At 42.8% G+C, this 18,046-nt stretch overlaps 2 protein-coding genes across 5 annotated transcripts in view; one reads left to right on the forward strand and one right to left on the reverse strand.

Annotated features, from left to right (window-relative positions):
* Window positions 1-18,046, reverse strand: part of LOC308066278 (uncharacterized protein) — a 78,130-nt gene that overhangs the window by 27,278 nt on the left and 32,806 nt on the right. The gene's annotated exons all lie outside the window — the stretch shown is intronic.
* Window positions 10,476-18,046, forward strand: part of CRADD (CARD and death domain containing adaptor protein) — an 82,486-nt gene continuing 74,915 nt past the window's right edge. For all 4 annotated transcript variants that reach the window (XM_080393332.1, XM_080393333.1, XM_080393335.1 and 1 more), the window contains exons 1-2: window positions 10,476-10,618; window positions 14,036-14,346. In XM_080393332.1, the coding sequence (XP_080249458.1) occupies window positions 14,049-14,346 (298 nt within the window). In that variant the 5' untranslated portion in view covers window positions 10,476-10,618; window positions 14,036-14,048. The remainder of the gene's footprint in view (window positions 10,619-14,035; window positions 14,347-18,046) is intronic.

Raw genomic sequence — 18,046 nt, forward strand, 5'->3', positions numbered from 1 at the left:
GAGAAACAAGGACATATATTCATCCTCAGTCAACAATTTCATAGTTTTAACTCTTTCCCTCACTTACTTTTTAATTAAAGCAAATAGACCTGTGTTTGAACAAGGAAGGCTGTCAAGACTTGCTGTAATCTAGCCCTGCCCAGGCTGAAATGGAAACAACATAAAATAATCTTTGTTTTCCTTGTGACTTAACTGCTCTGTAGTACTGTCAAGATGCTCTGTCCTTTCTCATAAGCTCTAGGGCACTGGCTGTCTTACTCTGTTGCACCTGAACTCCCAGTGTTACGCACTCAGTTTTGTCATTCACTTGTCCCTTGACACAAGGGACACACCAAGAACTCGAGGCAGAGGGAATGGTCCCTTGGTATGGCAAATACTTGGTATGTTGTTCTCTCCGTGGAAAAGCTGGCTTTTGTTCCTCCTCCTCCACAGTTTCAATTCTCTTTCCCTGTTTTTAATACAAGCTTTAGTATAGAAATGGGGGGAGTTTTCTCCTGAAAAACAAAACAAAAGCCTTTGTTATGTAACATTCACCCCACCCCCACCCACCTCCTCCCCACGCTCTGCCAAAATGTAGCAGATCGTTGGAAGTTTTTCACAGAACACCGTGACCACCCTCGGGTTTCCATCCCGGAACAGCTCTTGTAGTCCAGGTATGTATCATAATCACACGGTTCTTCTGCCTTGCTAGGATCTGCCACCCTGACGCTGCGGAGCTTTTCCCGTGAACAGTGCCTGTGAAACAACTGTATTCCCGGGAACACTTTTTGTTCTGATGAATCTGTTTTCTTACAGTTCTTCAGTCTACCTCTACCTTGAGATGAGATAGCTGCTATACGGAATAACTTGTTACAGTAAGAAACACTCTTAAGCTGCTGCGACATTAACCTTCTACTACTGGGCATTTTTAGCCAAGGTGATACTTCGCTGTGATAAGCTTGGGGTCTCAGCGGTGAACGTGTTATACTAAGGTCCTTTAAAATAATTTCCCTCCAGCTAGCCCCTAGCCTGGGGATTTAAAATCATGAATACCAATGCTGGAACAAGCAGATTGAGAAGAGCTTTGAGCTGCAATGAGACAGTCGTGTTGTACGTGTAAGAAATGATTCATGGCTCGTTGCTGGCAGCCTGCTGTAAGTGGTGACAGGCCAGGTACACCCCACGGCAGAACCAGGCTCTAAGGAACAACGTGCGGCAGATGCAGGGCAGCTCACCGGGCTTCTTGTTCACAGTTCTCCAAAGCACAAGGACAAACGGCAGCCTGAAGACAAGGAGTGCTAGCAAAGTGAAAGGTGTTGATTCTCGCAAATAATCAAGAGTAGTTACTGTGATGTGGAATCAAGTCAGCAAACCCTGAGATGGTATTATTATACTGACTTCGTATCATTTGTATTAGTTACTGTGAGGGGAAGTAGGGTCTGTAGCTATGGTGTGCTGGAAGTAGTGAACAATATTTTGAACAGACTGGAGGGGGAACTAGTCCTCTTCGTATGAAAGCATAGTTCTTGTCCTCATTAGGATGCCAGCCCTAGGGTTGATGCATTGCACCAGTAAAACTGAACCACACTATAGCTCGCTGAAAGCTCAGCTTCATTCTAACGCGGCACAGAGGAATGACTTGTTCTGGTACAAAAAAATCTAAGGATAGTGCACGATTAGATTACAGTGGTGTAAAAATCTTGCATGTAGACCTTGTGAATTTTCAGGCACAATCATGTTGTCCAAACATTTTTAAAATGTTCCAGAATTCCAGTGCTTTTTTTTTTTTTTCTTTTTTTTTTTTCTTTTTTTAACTTTATGGATGTTGTGGCTTGTTGGCAGACTAGTTTTAAATTGCTGGCCCTTCAGAGTCCAAAAATTGCTTCTAACTGATACATGTCATCTTGAGTTGCTAGTAGAGAGTGTCCAGTAAAGCCAGTTTCACAGTTTCAATGCCCATGAGTCAATCAAAAACCATGATAAGGACTTTAATCCTAAGCCTTTTTTTTTTTACCCCACGTGTTGGTTTGGCTTTTCATTTTTGAGTCTTGAGGTTTCGCATTTTCTAGCTTATACCTGCAATGCTAGTTGCTGAAAACCTCTTCATTTTAATTAAAGGAAAGCTGAGAACCCAACAACCCTAGAAGGTGATGCTTGGGAAAAAAAAAACAACACCTGAAACTGCAAGATGAATGATGAAAATTAAATTGGTGATTGTATTTAGTTTAGGACTAAACCTAGAAGAAGTGTGAACTATGGCTCCATTTTAGTTGTATGGCTATTTCTGTGCTGCTAGCTTTATCACCAGAGACAGAAAATGGTTCAAGTACAAGATGGGTGGGTAGAGTGGGAATGTAACCATGCAGCTGTGCCCCATGCATTAGAAGTAATTTTATTTTAATCTGATATCATCAGTATTGTCCTAATTATATTTTATGTAACTGCATTCTAGATAAACAATATTTAATTATAAGTGAGAAGCGAAAATTGTTCACTAGAATATGGGTTTATTTGTGTATCTTAAAACAATCCAGAACTTACTCCTCACTAAAAATTGTGGAGCTTTAGAATCTGAGATTTTACTAAGTCTCATCACCTTAAGAAAACAGAATCTACATACGATAGGAAGGACGGGGTTCTGTAGCTGCATGAATTCCTATATCTTATCCACCTCTTGTGTCTCAGCAAAGTGTTCCTGTAGGTAGACTACCTTGTTAAAGTTCGTAGAAAAACTTTACTTACCTACATGTTCTATTCAAGAGCTTTTTCTTGTATTCCTGAAAAAATTCCTGTGGGCTTTTTTTTCTTTGGCTTAAGATCTAGCAGAAACTAAGTCCAGTGGTGTCAGGGCTTTGTTCTTCTTAAGCCAAAACACGTGATGGAAATGGGAAGACATACCTTTAGATGTGGGTGTCGTGTCTAAGAGTCTTTTAAAATAAAGTAAAATAAAACTTCTGCTGGCTTTGTTGTCTCATATTGACTGCTAGAGAAAATAATGGCTTGAGGGATTCTAGCAGTTGTATTACTGATTCTTAAGAATTATAAGAAACTTCACTGTTGAAAGGAGAATTTTTATTTTTCAAAAACTATAGCAATAAAGGAAACTTTTGGTACATAAACCCTAACTTTCCAAATAGAATAACTAGAAATTACTTGAAAGGTCTGAGCTGGTAGTGCTGTATACACAAAGGAAGTGGGGATGACAAGCTACTTTGGTATATCAGCCTAGTTCCTGAAAACCACTTCTTTATTAGTGTTAACTTCAGCAGGTTGCAGTATTTAGCTAAGCCCTTTGCATGACTGAAAATGCCCGGAAACAACATTCCACGACACATCACTTCAGTCACCAGGGTCTGAGCTCGCTTTACAACAACATGGCGGTTTGCCGCAGTATTGCTGAAATCGGGTAATTTCAACAGGCTGAAGACCAGTCAAAGAAACTGGGAGGCAAAGTTGGTGCTGCCAGGGCAGGGGCTGTGAAGGGCATCAGTGCAGGCCATGGCTGGTCCTTACCTGTTGTCTTAGAGGGCATGCTACAGGCTAGGTAAAATTCAGCTGCCAGGAAAGCAGATGAGAAGCTATTCTGCTTGCTAAGGAAGGAATTACGTGTCCGGCTTTTGGTGTCTGAGAAGGGACTGAAGGGGAAGGACACAGAAAAGCCAGCAGCTCCTATGACAGGTAGCACTTCTCACAAGGTATATCAAATAACTGACCATCAGGACTAGTTCGATGCTGAAAGGTGTATTAGTAGAGCTCAAAGTTCCAGGGGAGTAACTAGTATCAGCACAGTCTGAAACCACATATAAAAAAACTCTGGCTAGATAACTGAATTTCATGGAAAAAAAATAAGCTTATAGCATAATTAATCTGTACTGTCCCAGGGTTGACAAAGTGGGGAGGGATTACCTGTGTTTATTAATCAGGTTATCTACAGGGCTTTGAAGTAGCCGGTCCCTCTGAAAAAGCTTAGGGAAATGTAGAAACGTATCAACATGATTATGGTGTTTCATCTGCCTGATAAATTGTGGATTTTATTCTACGTAAATCCTATTTACAAAAAGGATTGCACCTGTGTTTTGTTTCCTTCCAGATTTGGAGCCATTAACTCTCCAGGAACTGAAATACCAAAATAATACCATTACTTTCTGTGGTATTAAGGAGGAATAAAGTGCAGGAGCAAAAGCCATTTATATTAGCCTAAGGAACAAGCTGACATTTAGTAGGAAAAAGTTCAAACAGATAATACCCAGGAAAAGTTTAGTGCTGAGTGCTGCAAAGAACAAAATAAATTTTAAAAAATCCAAATTCAATGTTCCTGCTTTAATTTTTCTTTCACTGGCAGGCAGGGTTTATGTAAGTAAATCCTTCTGTTTTCAGTCAAATTGTTCCATAACTGATGTTTCATCGCTGAGGCTTGCAATTTGGTGCACTGTCAGTTAATAAATAGTAAATGCAGAGGTGTGTTAAATGCAGGAAAAGATTCAAAGTCCAATGCAAATCCTTTTTTTGACTTTATTGAGGTTATTTGGATCAGGCTTGATAACAAGAATTATATAAGAAACAGTTCCACGACTGATAGTTGAAAGCTGTAAAACCCTTTTCCAAAATGTGTTGTTACAATTTAATCGTCTCTCTTTAGGTTGCAGCCCTGAAATAGGTTCTGTTCCCCTGAATCTCTGTACCCACACCCACTGTGTCTCAGGGAGAATCTCCATTTTGAGGGATTGCTCTGGACACCTGTATTACAGACATCACACATTTGCTTTTTTCTTGCCTAGCACGCTGCTTGACAGAGTCTGGAGGGCAGAGTAAGCTGTGGATCAACTATTATTGTTTATGGGCTTTTCATCCCGTTCATTTTCTTTAGAGCAGCATTAAACAAGACTGAGCCTATATTAGCTGCAATTTACCCATCTGTAAAGTGGCCAGTGGACTTTACATTTTGTAATGTATCAGCGTGGGGTGAAAAGTCACTTATATTTCAACTAACATTGATGGGAACTTCAGCTGCAATGATGGTAATATCTTTGACTGGCTGCATTGCTAGGAAGAGAAAAGAAAATAAAGTTAGGAAATTAAGGTTCTTGTCTAACTGGATTGCAGTGGAAGTAGCATCACAGCTCCTTTGTGAGCTGATGCGCTTCAGATGTGTGTTGTCTGCGAGGCAAACTGCTTGCAAGAAGGTAACTGCTTTCTGGAAATCCGTATGTTTAACTCCCCTGATGGAAGATGCAGTGCCTACTGTGGGCTGCTTAACTAACCCACTGTAACCATACATGCAGGCAGGTTTCATTTTGAAAGGGAACAAAATAGAGTAAGTGGATTTTTAATCAAAGCATATTTTTTGTTTGAAAACAGGACATATGGAAAAAGTATAACCAGTGACAAACCTCTTGCTAGGCTACCTGTAAAAACTTTCCATGAATCATTACTAGCTCCAGAAAGGCTTAACCTGAAAGTAAGAACCTTTAAAAATATAGGTGCTGTACGTGAGTTTGTCCAGTTCGAAGCCCGGGAAAGAAACAGATTACAAAAAGCAGTAGTTACTCTTCTCCTAAACCAGCCTTTCAGTCTTTTATCTAAAATGTTAGACAACCATTTCATATGCTGTAATTTGCAAACAAAAGAAGTTGGTTTTGTGAAAAGGTTTCAGACTTAAATCTTACATTCCTTTTACTTATTTGTCAATCTTTGATTTTCAGGATGATTCATGAATTTTCTGTTTGTTCTCACATTATTAAAATGGTTGCTTTACATTTTAAAAAGTGTTTCAGATATCTGGAGTAAATATTTAGAGGCTTGCAGTATTTCATGTCTCCTCAAAGCATCTTTAAATTAAACTTAAAAACCAGAGAACTAGGTTAATTCATATTTTTAACGAAAATTGACTAAAAATTTGGAGAAATACTGAGTCACATTTTGCAAATATTAATTGCAGGGGGGTTATTACCATTCATTGCAGAGATATTTTTTTTTTTTCCTGGAATGAACATAAAAGTGTCACATTTGATGCCTGCTTCTTTCTTATAACTATTCTGCATTCAACTTTTGGCTAGAGATTATTTGCATCAAAGTAATTAATTCACTGCAGTACTGCTAATAAACACTTATTTTTATTATTGAAACAACTGTAAATGTACAGACACTACACAGCCACTTCAAACCCCACGGTTTATGATGTTTTGGAACTTTCTCTGCTATATTTTACCTATATGCTGGACATGCCTTTTAATAAAATAATACTTTTAAGGAAGTTTGTCATGTGTCACCTACATTTTATATTCATTGCTCTCTTCGAACTGCATTTAATTTCAAGCCTTTATTATTTAAATGAATGGGAAGTCATAATCTAAGCGGCAGGCCAGGGGCTGATCCCTTCGGTGACGCACTTCAGTGCTGCCTGTCATCTTTTCTCAGGACTGATAAGCAACCACTTTTGGAGTAGCAAATGTCACCTGAAGAGCAGAGCGATACCCCCTCCCAACCCACAGTCCAGTCCCTTCAAACCCTGCCGGCACCCAGCACAGCACACCCGAGCTCGGTCTACAAGTTGGGCAACCCCTCCGCACCAAACCCTTTCCTTCCTTGGCATCAGCCTGGTTTTTGGTGGCTGGCGCAGGAGACCTGGATGTCAGCATTACGGAGGCCCACGCTCGTGAAGGGGAGTGCAATGGGGACCATAGTGAGGAGGAAGGGGAGAGAGGGAGGAAAGGATTATTGCCTGGGATGGTGGTGGATGGCAATGTCTTGCAAGACCCTCATCTGGTCTTCAGACCACCGAGTTTGGGCCACCCTTACTTGTATTTTAACAGTGTTTTTGGGATACATCACATTAAGAAATGTTTTCTGTGTTGTTCTTTCTAAAAATGACAGGCAACCATATAATATATGTTTCTTTTTTTTCCATCTTCATTTCAGAGGTTTTGTGAGAGATTTAACCAATTAGATGTGTTTTTAATAAACAAATCTAGAGGCTCATATTTCTTTTCTTTTGTCCTTAAAGTTGGAATGCTGTCCTACAGACAATTGAAAACAGCATAGTCTTAATAGATTAAATCTGCTTGCACTAGTTTTAAAAACACAATTTGGCTCTTGTTATCAGCAGAAACAAATTAGTCTGTAGAAAACAAAGAAATACATACATGCTAGGATACAGCTTGACTCTAATTAGCATAAAGGATTCTCTCAAAAGCTTTTTTTTAAAAAAATATCTCATTATACTTGCCAGAGTTTCTAAAAAGATTTGAGACTTTTAAGTGAGCTTTAAAAAAGTGTATGGTAAATTTAAAAATCTGGTATTCTGACCTGGAATAACCCTCATGTAAAAAGAATAGCATTGTCAGAAGACATGCTGCTTAGCTTCATTCCTACAGATTTGGACTTGCTACCCTGAACTCAGCAGTCCTCAAAAAGAGTGGCTTGATGACCACTGGTGATTCCCCAGTCCACAGTTCCAAAGAGAACAAGGCTTTAATTCTAAAAGTCTGATGATACCAATGTGCAGGACTGACCGCGGTCCGTTGATCAACGAAGTCTAGAAATACTTTTTTAAGCTGCATGGTTAGCTTTGAGATTTGAGCAGAGTTAGTGAGGAGCTGAGCTGAACCCAAACTGCCTCAATGACAGATATATAGAGATACGTATTTGTCCCTAAAACTGGAACAGAACCAAACCATCCTTCTGTAGTTTTGTTGAACTCAGGCCAGAACTGAAATGGAAGAACTTTAGTCAGGGCTGAGCCCAAACAGAACTGGACTGAAAAGGTTAAGGGTTTCTCTCCTTGGACTTAAAAGTATTACCTGTGTGCATCTTTATCCATAACTGCAGAGTATAATCAACACCTGGGGTGCATTGCTAAAGATGAATCCAAAATACCAGTAGCACATTTACAGTTTCCACTAGTGAATTTGCAGCACTAGTTATAAACTAGTGGAAGGAAAAGGAAACACCAGATTTTTCCCTTTAATCAAACTCGGACCATTGCTGTCATACTCTTCCTTCCTAGGCTTACCTGTTGTCTTTCACTGCTTTCCCTCTTTGCATCTCTGTTCAGACTGCAAGCAAAGATGTGACTAAATGCTGCATGTGCAACTGCTACCATTTACTTCAGTGGGAACCAGAGTTGCTCTGTGCATATCCATATGTTTTGCTAACTTTCTAAGATATTCTTGGACAGTACAAAATAAATAATCCTAATTGTGTCATCTGGCAAAAAGATACAGTAAATGCAAGTGATGTAACTGCTCGTCTTCATGTTCTATTTTAAAATGCAGGCACATTATCTACAATTAAATGCAGCTGTCAGGATTACAATGACGTGGTATTTTAAAAGTCTCCAAGTTTGGTCAGTCTGACTCCAGACATAATACAGTTCCTTAGATCGTGACTGAAGAAAAAAAAACCCCGGCAATCACAAATACAAGAAGCTGAGAAAGGAAACTTGCAGTAGCTGTACAGCGCTGTGCTGAGGTATAATCATATAGATGGATTGTGATGTTCTCTGCTCCCTGGTGCCAATTTGTGTTGTATTTTCTCACAACCAGTATTACAGACTATCCACGACATGAAAATTTAAAACCACCTCAGCTGTACTTTGGCTATAACAGCAGCATGCTTCTTGTCTTACAGTTACTGATGATGACTTACTTGTGTGGTTTCCAGTGTTGTCAAGGTCATAATAAATATGTTAATGCATCACTCTGGAACAACTCATAGGAGTATTTAATTTTTTTATGTCTGTGTTCCTAGAAGACTAACATGTGTTCCTGAGACAAAAACATTTACCTTGGTTTGAAAGATGCACTGGAATAAGATACTATTTATCAATTATTCAAAAGCAATTTAAACCCCTTGTATCAAATTTATTGTCTGGAAATAATCCTAGATAAGTGTGTTATGTCAATTAAACCAAAAACTTCTTTACAATTGCCAAATAAGTAGCACCTCTGCAGCAGCTGGCCACATAATAAATGTACATAATTTTTTACACATTTCTTAAATCCAGCATACAAACTTTGCCTTTAAGACTGCAATTTACATTCTGCATCCACATAAATTCTCAACTTTGTTGTGTTTGTCAGCCACATGAAAATCAAAGGAAAATGATCTAAGCTTTCAGAGTGTGGCTTATATGTGTATCTTTATGCAAAATCTTGTAGATAAACATCATGTTAAGCATACGCAGTATCTCAGCTCTACCAATAATACTTTGTTATATTTTTCCATGGCAAACATTTCCTGGGTGCAGTACCTAGGAAAGGCACATAAAGGTTTCCATAACACAACTTCCAAACACCCTTGAATCTTCCAAATACCCTTAAATCTGTATGATTAGTCTAACCTGACTGTACAAATGGGATTCACACGGTGGCAACATTTCTAGCAGCAGCTGCCCCAACCATCTCTCCTGCTTTTCCTAGCTGTGGTTGCCTGCAGCTTCAAGGTAGCACGTTCCAGCTCTGCAGGATCTGTTTTTGTTTGATTTCCCATCCCCCCCCTCCCCTTCATTGCTCTTGGGATCCCAACTGAAAACAGCCAAACTGCTCAAGCCCGTGTGACACTTGGCACCTACGTAAAGATGGAAAAAAGTTCTTCGATGCTATGTGATAGGAAACCACACTGTCTCATTCTTATAGCTCTGTGAATTGCAGTTTTCTCTCTCCTGCTGTACTTTGGTTTCCAATGTTTGCACAAAATGACCTGAAAGAGATGTTTTTCTATTCAGTAACAGATGAATACAGTTATGAGGATATGCATAGGGCTGCGGTAGACACAGGCTGGATCTTACTTTACTGAATGGTTTTCATCTGTGAAAGTTCTTCGTTTTCAGGCTGTACAGATGTAAGTAATGAAGCTAAATATACATAGTATTCGATATAGCATTAATGCATGTTTGGTAAGATGATGCCAGCACCTGGACGATGTATGGTTTAGCATACACTTGCAAACAGGAACCAGTATCCCTAGAAAGTAATGAGATCAGCTCCTTCTAACGTCACGAAAACTCCAATTTTTCGTAATTTCCAATTTAATTTTGGACACGACTCCTCCACTATCGAAAAAAATTCGCACCGCCCAGAGGCTGAGAGCGCAGCGGGTCCTCCGCGCTGCCGGGCAGAAGCCGCATCCCGCTCGCCCCACAGCAGGGGGTCCCCGCCGCGGCCCCTCTCCCGCCGGCGGTGGCCGAGCTGGCGCGGGGCCGGCTGCGCGCCGGTGGCCGCCCTGCCCGCCGCTCGCCCCCTTGCCGGACGCCCCCGCGCGAGCTCCAGCCAGTGCCGCCGCGGCCGGGGGCTCCGCGCTGCCTGCGCCCCCCCGCCCCCGCAGACCCGCTGCAGACCCGCCCGCGTCCCCCGCCCCGAGGCCCACCTTCCCGGCCGGGAGGCGGGTGGGACGCAGCTCCGCGCCCCGACCTGCGGGGGCGCCCTGCCTCGCTGCCCATAGCTGACATGGCGGCCGCGGCGCGCCCGCCCCCCCCCCCGTCCGCAGCGGGGCCGGCGGCGGCGGCCCTTCCTCGGCCGGCCCGCAGCAGGGCGGCGGCGGCGGCTTCCGGCGAAGCTCTCTTGCCTTCAACAAAGATGGTGCTCCCCGCGCAGGCTCGGCGGGCACCCGGGCGCTCGGTGTAGCTCCCCACTGCCCTCTCGTAAGTACGGGGCGGGGGCGGCGGGGCTCTCCCCTCACGGCGCTCGCCGACCCCCCACGGCGGCCCGGCCCGGCTGCCCGCGCCCGCTGCCCCGGCCGCCGCCGGGGGGAAGCGGCACTAAACAGAGCCGAGGGGCCGTCAGGCGGCGGCACCCCTCGCCGCGGGGCCGGGGCAGGGGCCGGGCTTTCGCGGGGCGGGCCGGGGCGGCAGGGGCCGCGGGCCGGCGGCAGCGCCCGCCTCCGCTGCGGCTGTCGTGACCGGGGGGCGGGCGGAGGTGGGCGGCCGCCATGCGCCGCCGGCCGGGCTGCAGGCGCGGGGCTCGGGTGCCGTGGGCCGGACCGCGGCCGGGGCGGCAGCTGCCGGGCCTCGGTGACCGGGGAGAAGCCAAACGGAGAACTGGACACTGGCCGGGGCGACGTGTGGCGCGTGTTCGCGCCGTGCGCGCGGGCACGGCGGGGGGCGGGGCGGCCCTGCGCGGCGCTGCGCAGCCAGCCGGGAGCGCGCCCCCAGGCAGCAGCGGCCCGGGGCAGCTGGGGTGTGGGAGAACGCCAAAGTGTTTCGAGGCAAAAACTAAAGCGGATGCGCCTTTTAGTATCAGAATGGGGCTCTTCAAGGTTAAGGCTTTCAAAACTTTATACTTCCCCATTCATGGGCAGATGCCGTGTCCATCCAGTGAAAGGCCGTGGCAGACCTGCCGGCAGCGCAGGGGCTGCTCTCTTTCAGGAGGGCTGGGGCGGGGGGTGGGGTGGGTATATATTTCTCGAATTTTGGCTCTGCAGTGGAAAAGATGCATTTTTAGAAGTATCTGGGGAAGATCTGAGCCATGTCATCGTTTGGGTAAACAGACCTCCATTTTTTTACTTTCCCTTTAGTGACAGCATTGCTAGAGAAAATTAATTTTAGAGCTTACTTTGGATCCCGAGATGTAGACTGAGTTTAAAATTAAATTAGTTCTGTCTCACTCTGAACTCCATCCCTATACTGTTGCACACCAGAATCCTGCTACGTTTCCATATCTGGCTGCTTAGTTCCAGACTCGGACATTTCCTTCCCACTGCAAACACACACAAAGAAATATTTAATCTTTAAAAAGACCTTAGGAGTCAATATGCCCCATCCTGGAAGTTTGCTGGGCCAGTGGCCTTGGTGTTAAGGGCTTTAAAACTTCAGTTGTGCTCACCCTGCGGTCAGCGAGCCAAAGGCCTTTCTCAGCAGAAATCCCCCCTTCAGGTTCATGGCTTGATAGGCATTTTTCAGTGCACAAAGGTTCAAACTGAGATGGTTTGAAACACCCTTATTTTGGAAGAGCATTTACCCTTTGGTCACAAGGAGGGGGAACTCATCAAGTGCTGTAACAGTGACTGGCAGAGCTGACTTCCTCATCCAGCATGTGGGTGAGGAGGCTGCTGGATGGGGACTCACGGTGGCCCGTGCAGAATGTGAAGCACAAGAGCTTCGTAGCATCTGAAACGGTCTTCTGCCCAAGCTGAGAGAATGCCCTCAGAGCTGCTGCTGAGTGCTTGTCTTGAACTCTGCAAGCACTTCATGAGATGCGGGGTGGTCAGGGAATCATGGAAGGGAGAAATGGCAGAGATCTGCTGCCTGAATTTTATCTGACTTTGCGTTAGTCTGGTGATTGCTCCAAGTAGTGTAAAGATAGCCCTTGTTAGAGATGAGAATCTTTAGCTTCACCTGTCCAAAATGAGCATCCGAACATCAAATGGAGAAATCCAGTTCTCTTTCTTGCCTGCTCTTTTTCCATCTCCTTACTTGCACTATCATCTCACTCTATGATGGAGTTTGATGTTTGAGCTATGCTTAGCAAACTGGCATTTTTTTAAGGACATGGGCTGGGATACTGTTGTTTGATTCCCAAATGACCCCTAGACAGCAGGCAGGTACCTCAAAATTCACTTCAGTATACAAGAAATGTACTGGGTCACCCAGGAAAGATGGAGTCCTCCTGGGAAGGTGCTGTCCAGCAATGCTTTTAGCACTCAGAGGGAGCATTTTCGGAAAGTGGCTTTATCAGAGGTTGCCACAGACAGGGTTTTCCAGTCTCTCTCTTGTGGTGCTGTGCTCTTGCATTCTGTCCTGAGATGCCGTTTACATGCCTATATGTTCTGTTGGTTACCTGCCCACGATTTTAACAACCAGGCCCACCAGCCATCCTTTGATGGGCCCTCAGGACTCTGCAAGCACCTCTGATGATAAAAAGACTTTAGCAGAGTTCTTACAAAACCTTTGAAAATCTCTGCCTCTTCTTGTACCTCAAGCTGCATGAAGTAGAGTTTCTGCAAGGTATAGCTGTTTGAACAGCAGCCTCTAGTTTAATTATCAGAAAGTCTCTTGGTAATCACACCACCTGCTGCAGGTTTTTTTCTTAATTATTTAGTGATGAGAAAGTATTTAATTGTATTACTCTGTCATTTTCCTTGTCAAGTGCCATTAATAGGCCTAGGGATATGTTTGTTGTTAAGAACTAGACTAGACATCTTGATTCAGTTCATAGGTCTGGCACAGACTCCCAGTATGATCTTGGATGAGTTGCTTGGTCTCTCTGGACCTTGATTCCTCTTCTGTAGAGTGGCTATAAAATGCATCTTTTCCAGCTTTTGTCTAGTCAGAGTGTTAGTCAAGTGAAATGGGAGATGGCAGAGGGCATCCAATTGCTTCCTGTGAATATATCAGAAGGATAAATACCAGAGAGGGAGAAGAGCTACTTAAGCTAAAGAACAGTTTTGACAGGACAAGTGCCTATAAATAGAAGGTGGATAAATTTGAGATGGAAATTCAAAGAAAGTTTCTCATCATCAGATCAGTTGAGCTCCAGAGCAGCCTTCCAGGATGAGTCAGGGGAGAACAACCTGGTGTGTAAGGTACATTTCTGCCCTTCCTAAAATTAAAATGCATCGCACAGGGCAAAGCTACCTGCTGATTGTGTCCCTGCCACTCCTGCCTGGCTGTGGTGCATCTACCAGTCCTGCTGCTGCTTTTGCACTACTGCAGCAGCAATAGCGTCACAGACGTCAGTGCCAGAGGTCAGGCATGACATCTCTTAACTTTTTTGGGTGGAGTCTCTTAAGGACTGGCAAATGCTCTAGCTGCCTTTAGTATGGACCTTGACTAGTTAGTGAGCAGAATTATTTGGCATGGGTTTTATTCCAGCAAAGGACCGGTCTTCACAATGCCAAAGGTTCTCTTCCTGTCTAATATTTCCCAGAAATGGCTGCATTTTAGCTCATGAGACAGTGACATCTGAGTGGAAAGAAGATGGTGGGGATCAGTTAATAGCTTTCTCAGTATCTGGTGATTCTGAGTTTGCCATTCTTTCTAAAGGCTGCCAGGTATCAAACATCACTTCTGGATGTTAAAGATTGAATTATTTAATATTCACTCATGTGTCTTTTCTTACAGTCTACGTTGCCAGATGAATGCCAGAGACAAGCAGCTTTTACGCTCCCTGCGCCTGGAGCTCTGCACAGAGGTGCTGGTGGATGGAGTTGTTATTCAGTATCTCTACCAAGAAGGGATTCTCACGGACAGTCATGTTCAAGAAATAAAATCCCAAACCACCAGTCAGAGGAAAACCATGATGCTCCTTGATATTCTCCCCACCAGAGGACCCAAGGCTTTTGATGTGTTCTTGGATTCCTTACAGGAGTTCCCGTGGGTTAAAGACAAGCTGGTGGTGAAGCGTAAGGAAATGACAGTGCAAGATCCTGCAGGTAAGGCCAGGATTATTGCTGATATTTTGAAGCTTGTTCTCAAGCTGTAATTTTGAAAGTATTGAATAAACGAGTAATTTCAAGTTATGTGTCATGTAGATATGAAGCATGATGCCAAGAAAAGGGGACAGGCAGAATTTCCTGGATGCCAGCCAAAGTATTGCAAAATTTGGGGAGTAAGCAGGGCTGAATTTCAGGAGTCTGGGGGACAGCATGAGAGGCTGCCTGGGGGGAGGCTGGGTTGTGGGAGGACCCGGATTCCATTAGGAATGGACTATAAAACATAGCTTTGACTGGCTACAGAACAGTCTCTTCACCATCCATACCTGATTATTGTTTTATGTATGTTATGCAGTGGTTTGTTTCTGGATTGTTTATAGTGACAGAATTTTTATTTATTTACTTTTATTATGATTTTAATGCCATTTTGATTTAGTACAATATGCTATTTTAGATTTATTTAGTTTATTAAGTTTATTGGAGTGCAAATATCTAGGAACATTACTTCCAAATTTACTAGCTGTTGCTCAGTTTTCAAGAAAATTTGGGAGCTAACTGATTTAGTGGGTGTTATATAATCTTATTTAGTCAATTCTCTGGCTTTCTGACATTTAAATGTACTTCTAAAACTAGTTTTCTGGACTTGATGTTTGTTCAGAAGTTATTTCTTTACCAATCCATGCATGCAATTGTTGAACTGTTTTGAAGTCAAGATGACTGCTTAAAATGCGTATTTCTTGCCCTAGATTCTGTCAGCATGCACTGGCTGCTAACCTGATGTTACCAGTGAGATAGTGAAATAGCCCTCACTTGGGAACATCATTTCCAATCAGTCTAATTAACTTTTCTCCAAGCTCTCCACCTCCTGGCTCCCCCCATTTGAGTTTGGTTGTATGTATTTTGATGCACATGACACGTTTTTTCCAGTGTCAGTGTACTTTGGGTGAGACTGAAAGCCCGTGAAGATGGATGACTAAGACCTGTTGACTGTCATGTACACCTGCATCTCAGCTGCATGTGCAAGAACGTTTGTCAAGATCTGCTGGACAAATCTGACATTATCTTATCTTAGCACATTTTTAATGGGATACCATGACAGCTTAGCTTTCTGTTGTGTCTCTGTGGAATTTGCTTTATGCTTGCTTGGAAATGGGTAAATAGTTTTCAGAATTTGGGAAATAAATGGTCCTGTGCTGCCCATGGGGGAAAACACCGCAAGTTCTCAGCACAGTGCGGACTTGTGATACTGAGTGTGTTGGAAAAGACTTTCCTGGCTGTTACTACAAATCCTGTCATGTTAAAGCTCTATTTGCCTTACAAATCAGCCTGTTTGTTTGCTAATTGCTGGTTATGCTGTTGAATAATCCTTACAGTTCCAGAAAAGCACACACAGCCATTGAGTACAGTCAGGATCACATAGTTTGTTACTAGAAAAATTGTTTCCAGTTTTTGTTCTTTTTATTGTTTTGTGGATTGCTTGTTCCTGTCCCATCGCCTGTGACTAGCATGATGAATTTATGCATATCAGGTTCTCCGGTTTTGAGTGGGCTGACTGTACTTGATAATCCTATTGCCAAATTGTGTGTGTAAATTAGTAGAAGGCTTCCAGATTAGGTCAAAGTTTACTGTTATTTTTACTGTGGCAATACAAAGTGTAAAAACAGCATAAGAGGCAGATAGCCAAGTTTGTTTTAATATTTAGGCATGTTCTTTAGAAGCCAAAAAAAGAGCACACCATCTGTGCCCTAATAAATGCTGAGTGCACCCTGGAATGAATTGGAAACTCTGGCGGCATCATCAGTACTGATTACATGCAAGAAAATGTGGTTTGGGATAAAAAGCCTCGCTTTGCATTCTAAACAACAAACTTGTAAGCTTTTGTCTCAGCAGAGTACTTGAGCATATGCTTGGCCTTAAGCATGGAAAAACCCATTTGCTCTAATAAAACTATAGGCATACTTAAAATTAAATGTGTTCTTTAGTGCCATGCTAGATAACTTCTGCCTTACTGGAAACAGTTCTTATAAATGATGATTTGTCAGTGGTAGTGCCTTTTGAAGAATCCATTTGTAGTGAAAAAAAGCCTGCTGCATACACACTACCTTTTTTAGACCCTAAAACTTTTAAAATTTAAGTTGGTTTTATGGCTGCAGGTTTTTAAATCCTTTTTTTCTTTGATTCATGCATACTTACAGAAATTGCATGCCTGGTGTTCACTTGTTTATGCTCAATTAAAAAATCTGTTTACTCAAGCAAAATATCCTCAGGTTTTGCAGATCTTTTGCAGGACTAAGGAGTGGTGGCAAGTTGTTCCTTGAAGGATGTTTTATTTTATAGTCTTTCACTTCTTGCTGACTACATGTAGGATTTTTAAAGTTAGTAGAAGCAGACTATTAGGTTTTCTCTCTCTGAATGTAAAAACTGTGGCATGTGCACAGTGATTTTTCTATGTAGGCCTTTGTATTATTATGCATTTTGTTCAAAGAGATCAGGCTTTCTATCTTTGCTTCAGCTGAGAAATAGTTCGTTGGTTCCCAGTTAAAAAAATAAAATTCACAACTGTAATTGTTAAGAAGCTTTTAATGTATTTTCTTCCCCTAGTAAAAAAACCCAAAAACCAAACCAAACAAATAGCAATTTCAGGAGGACAGGAGCAGAAATATTTTTGGTGACATAGTGTAAATATGATCTGGTGGACTGAGCAGCCATGAAATGGAAGCCAAAGTCTGAGACGTCAACAAGACACTGCCACTGACTCATTGGGAGCCTTTGGGCAAATTCTTCCAAGGCAATGGATTTATTGATTCCCAAGTGATGTAACTCAGTTCATGGGGCAGCATAGAGTGTAACTATGAGTTGGCCCGGGATTCAACCCAGAGTGTGCTGTTTGGCTGCTTACGTATAAATGAACTTAAAAACCTGTGATATCCTGAGTTCCATTGCTGAACATCAGTTGACTTAATAGTTCTGTGTACTGTTAACTGCTCTAGTTCCAAGGAACACAGAAGACCCCAGTCCTGCAGAGCATGAGGAGTAGTTTTTGCATGAGAATCAGGAGAGTGACTTGCAAGCAGGTGGGACCGCTTGCATCTATATAATTGCAGCAAAAAGACCCAAGATTCCTTCCCCTGCTTGTTTACTTTATGCACAGGACAGCCTTTTACCTAGTCACCTTTCTTCTCTCTCATATGGATCTGTCAGATGGCTGCAGCTTTGGGTAAATCTTTTCTTAAGGTAGGGAAAGCTTCACTGTAAACCCCAAAAATCGCAAGAAGAAAATTTAGACATGTGCTTTTGGAGGTAAATATTTATGACTTTAATGGATTTCAAGATTATAGGATGTGTTTCTTGCCTGTGTAAGAACCTGCGATAAAACAGTGCACCTTGTGCAGAGTGGCATTGCAGGAGTTAATAATTTATAAACATCAACCACAGCATGAGTTCGTGCTTTTGAAGATCAAAACTTCTGCTGTAGTAAGAGTTAACAAAAATAGTGCAGGACTGTTTCATTGGGAAAAGACTGTTCCGTTTTTTCTGCCCTGTTTTGGATAACTTTGTGCTTTTGTCAGGAACATAAATCTTCAATATAGTATTAAAATTCCTATGAAAAACTACAGCTGTTGGCACCAGAATTCCATTCTTTCTAGGAACAGCAAATGGTTACCCAATATTTTTTGCAATGAATAAAAGAATATAACAT

This window comes from Falco punctatus, assembly GCF_963210335.1.
Source record: "Falco punctatus genome assembly, chromosome: 6".
Lineage (NCBI taxonomy): Eukaryota > Metazoa > Chordata > Aves > Falconiformes > Falconidae > Falco > Falco punctatus.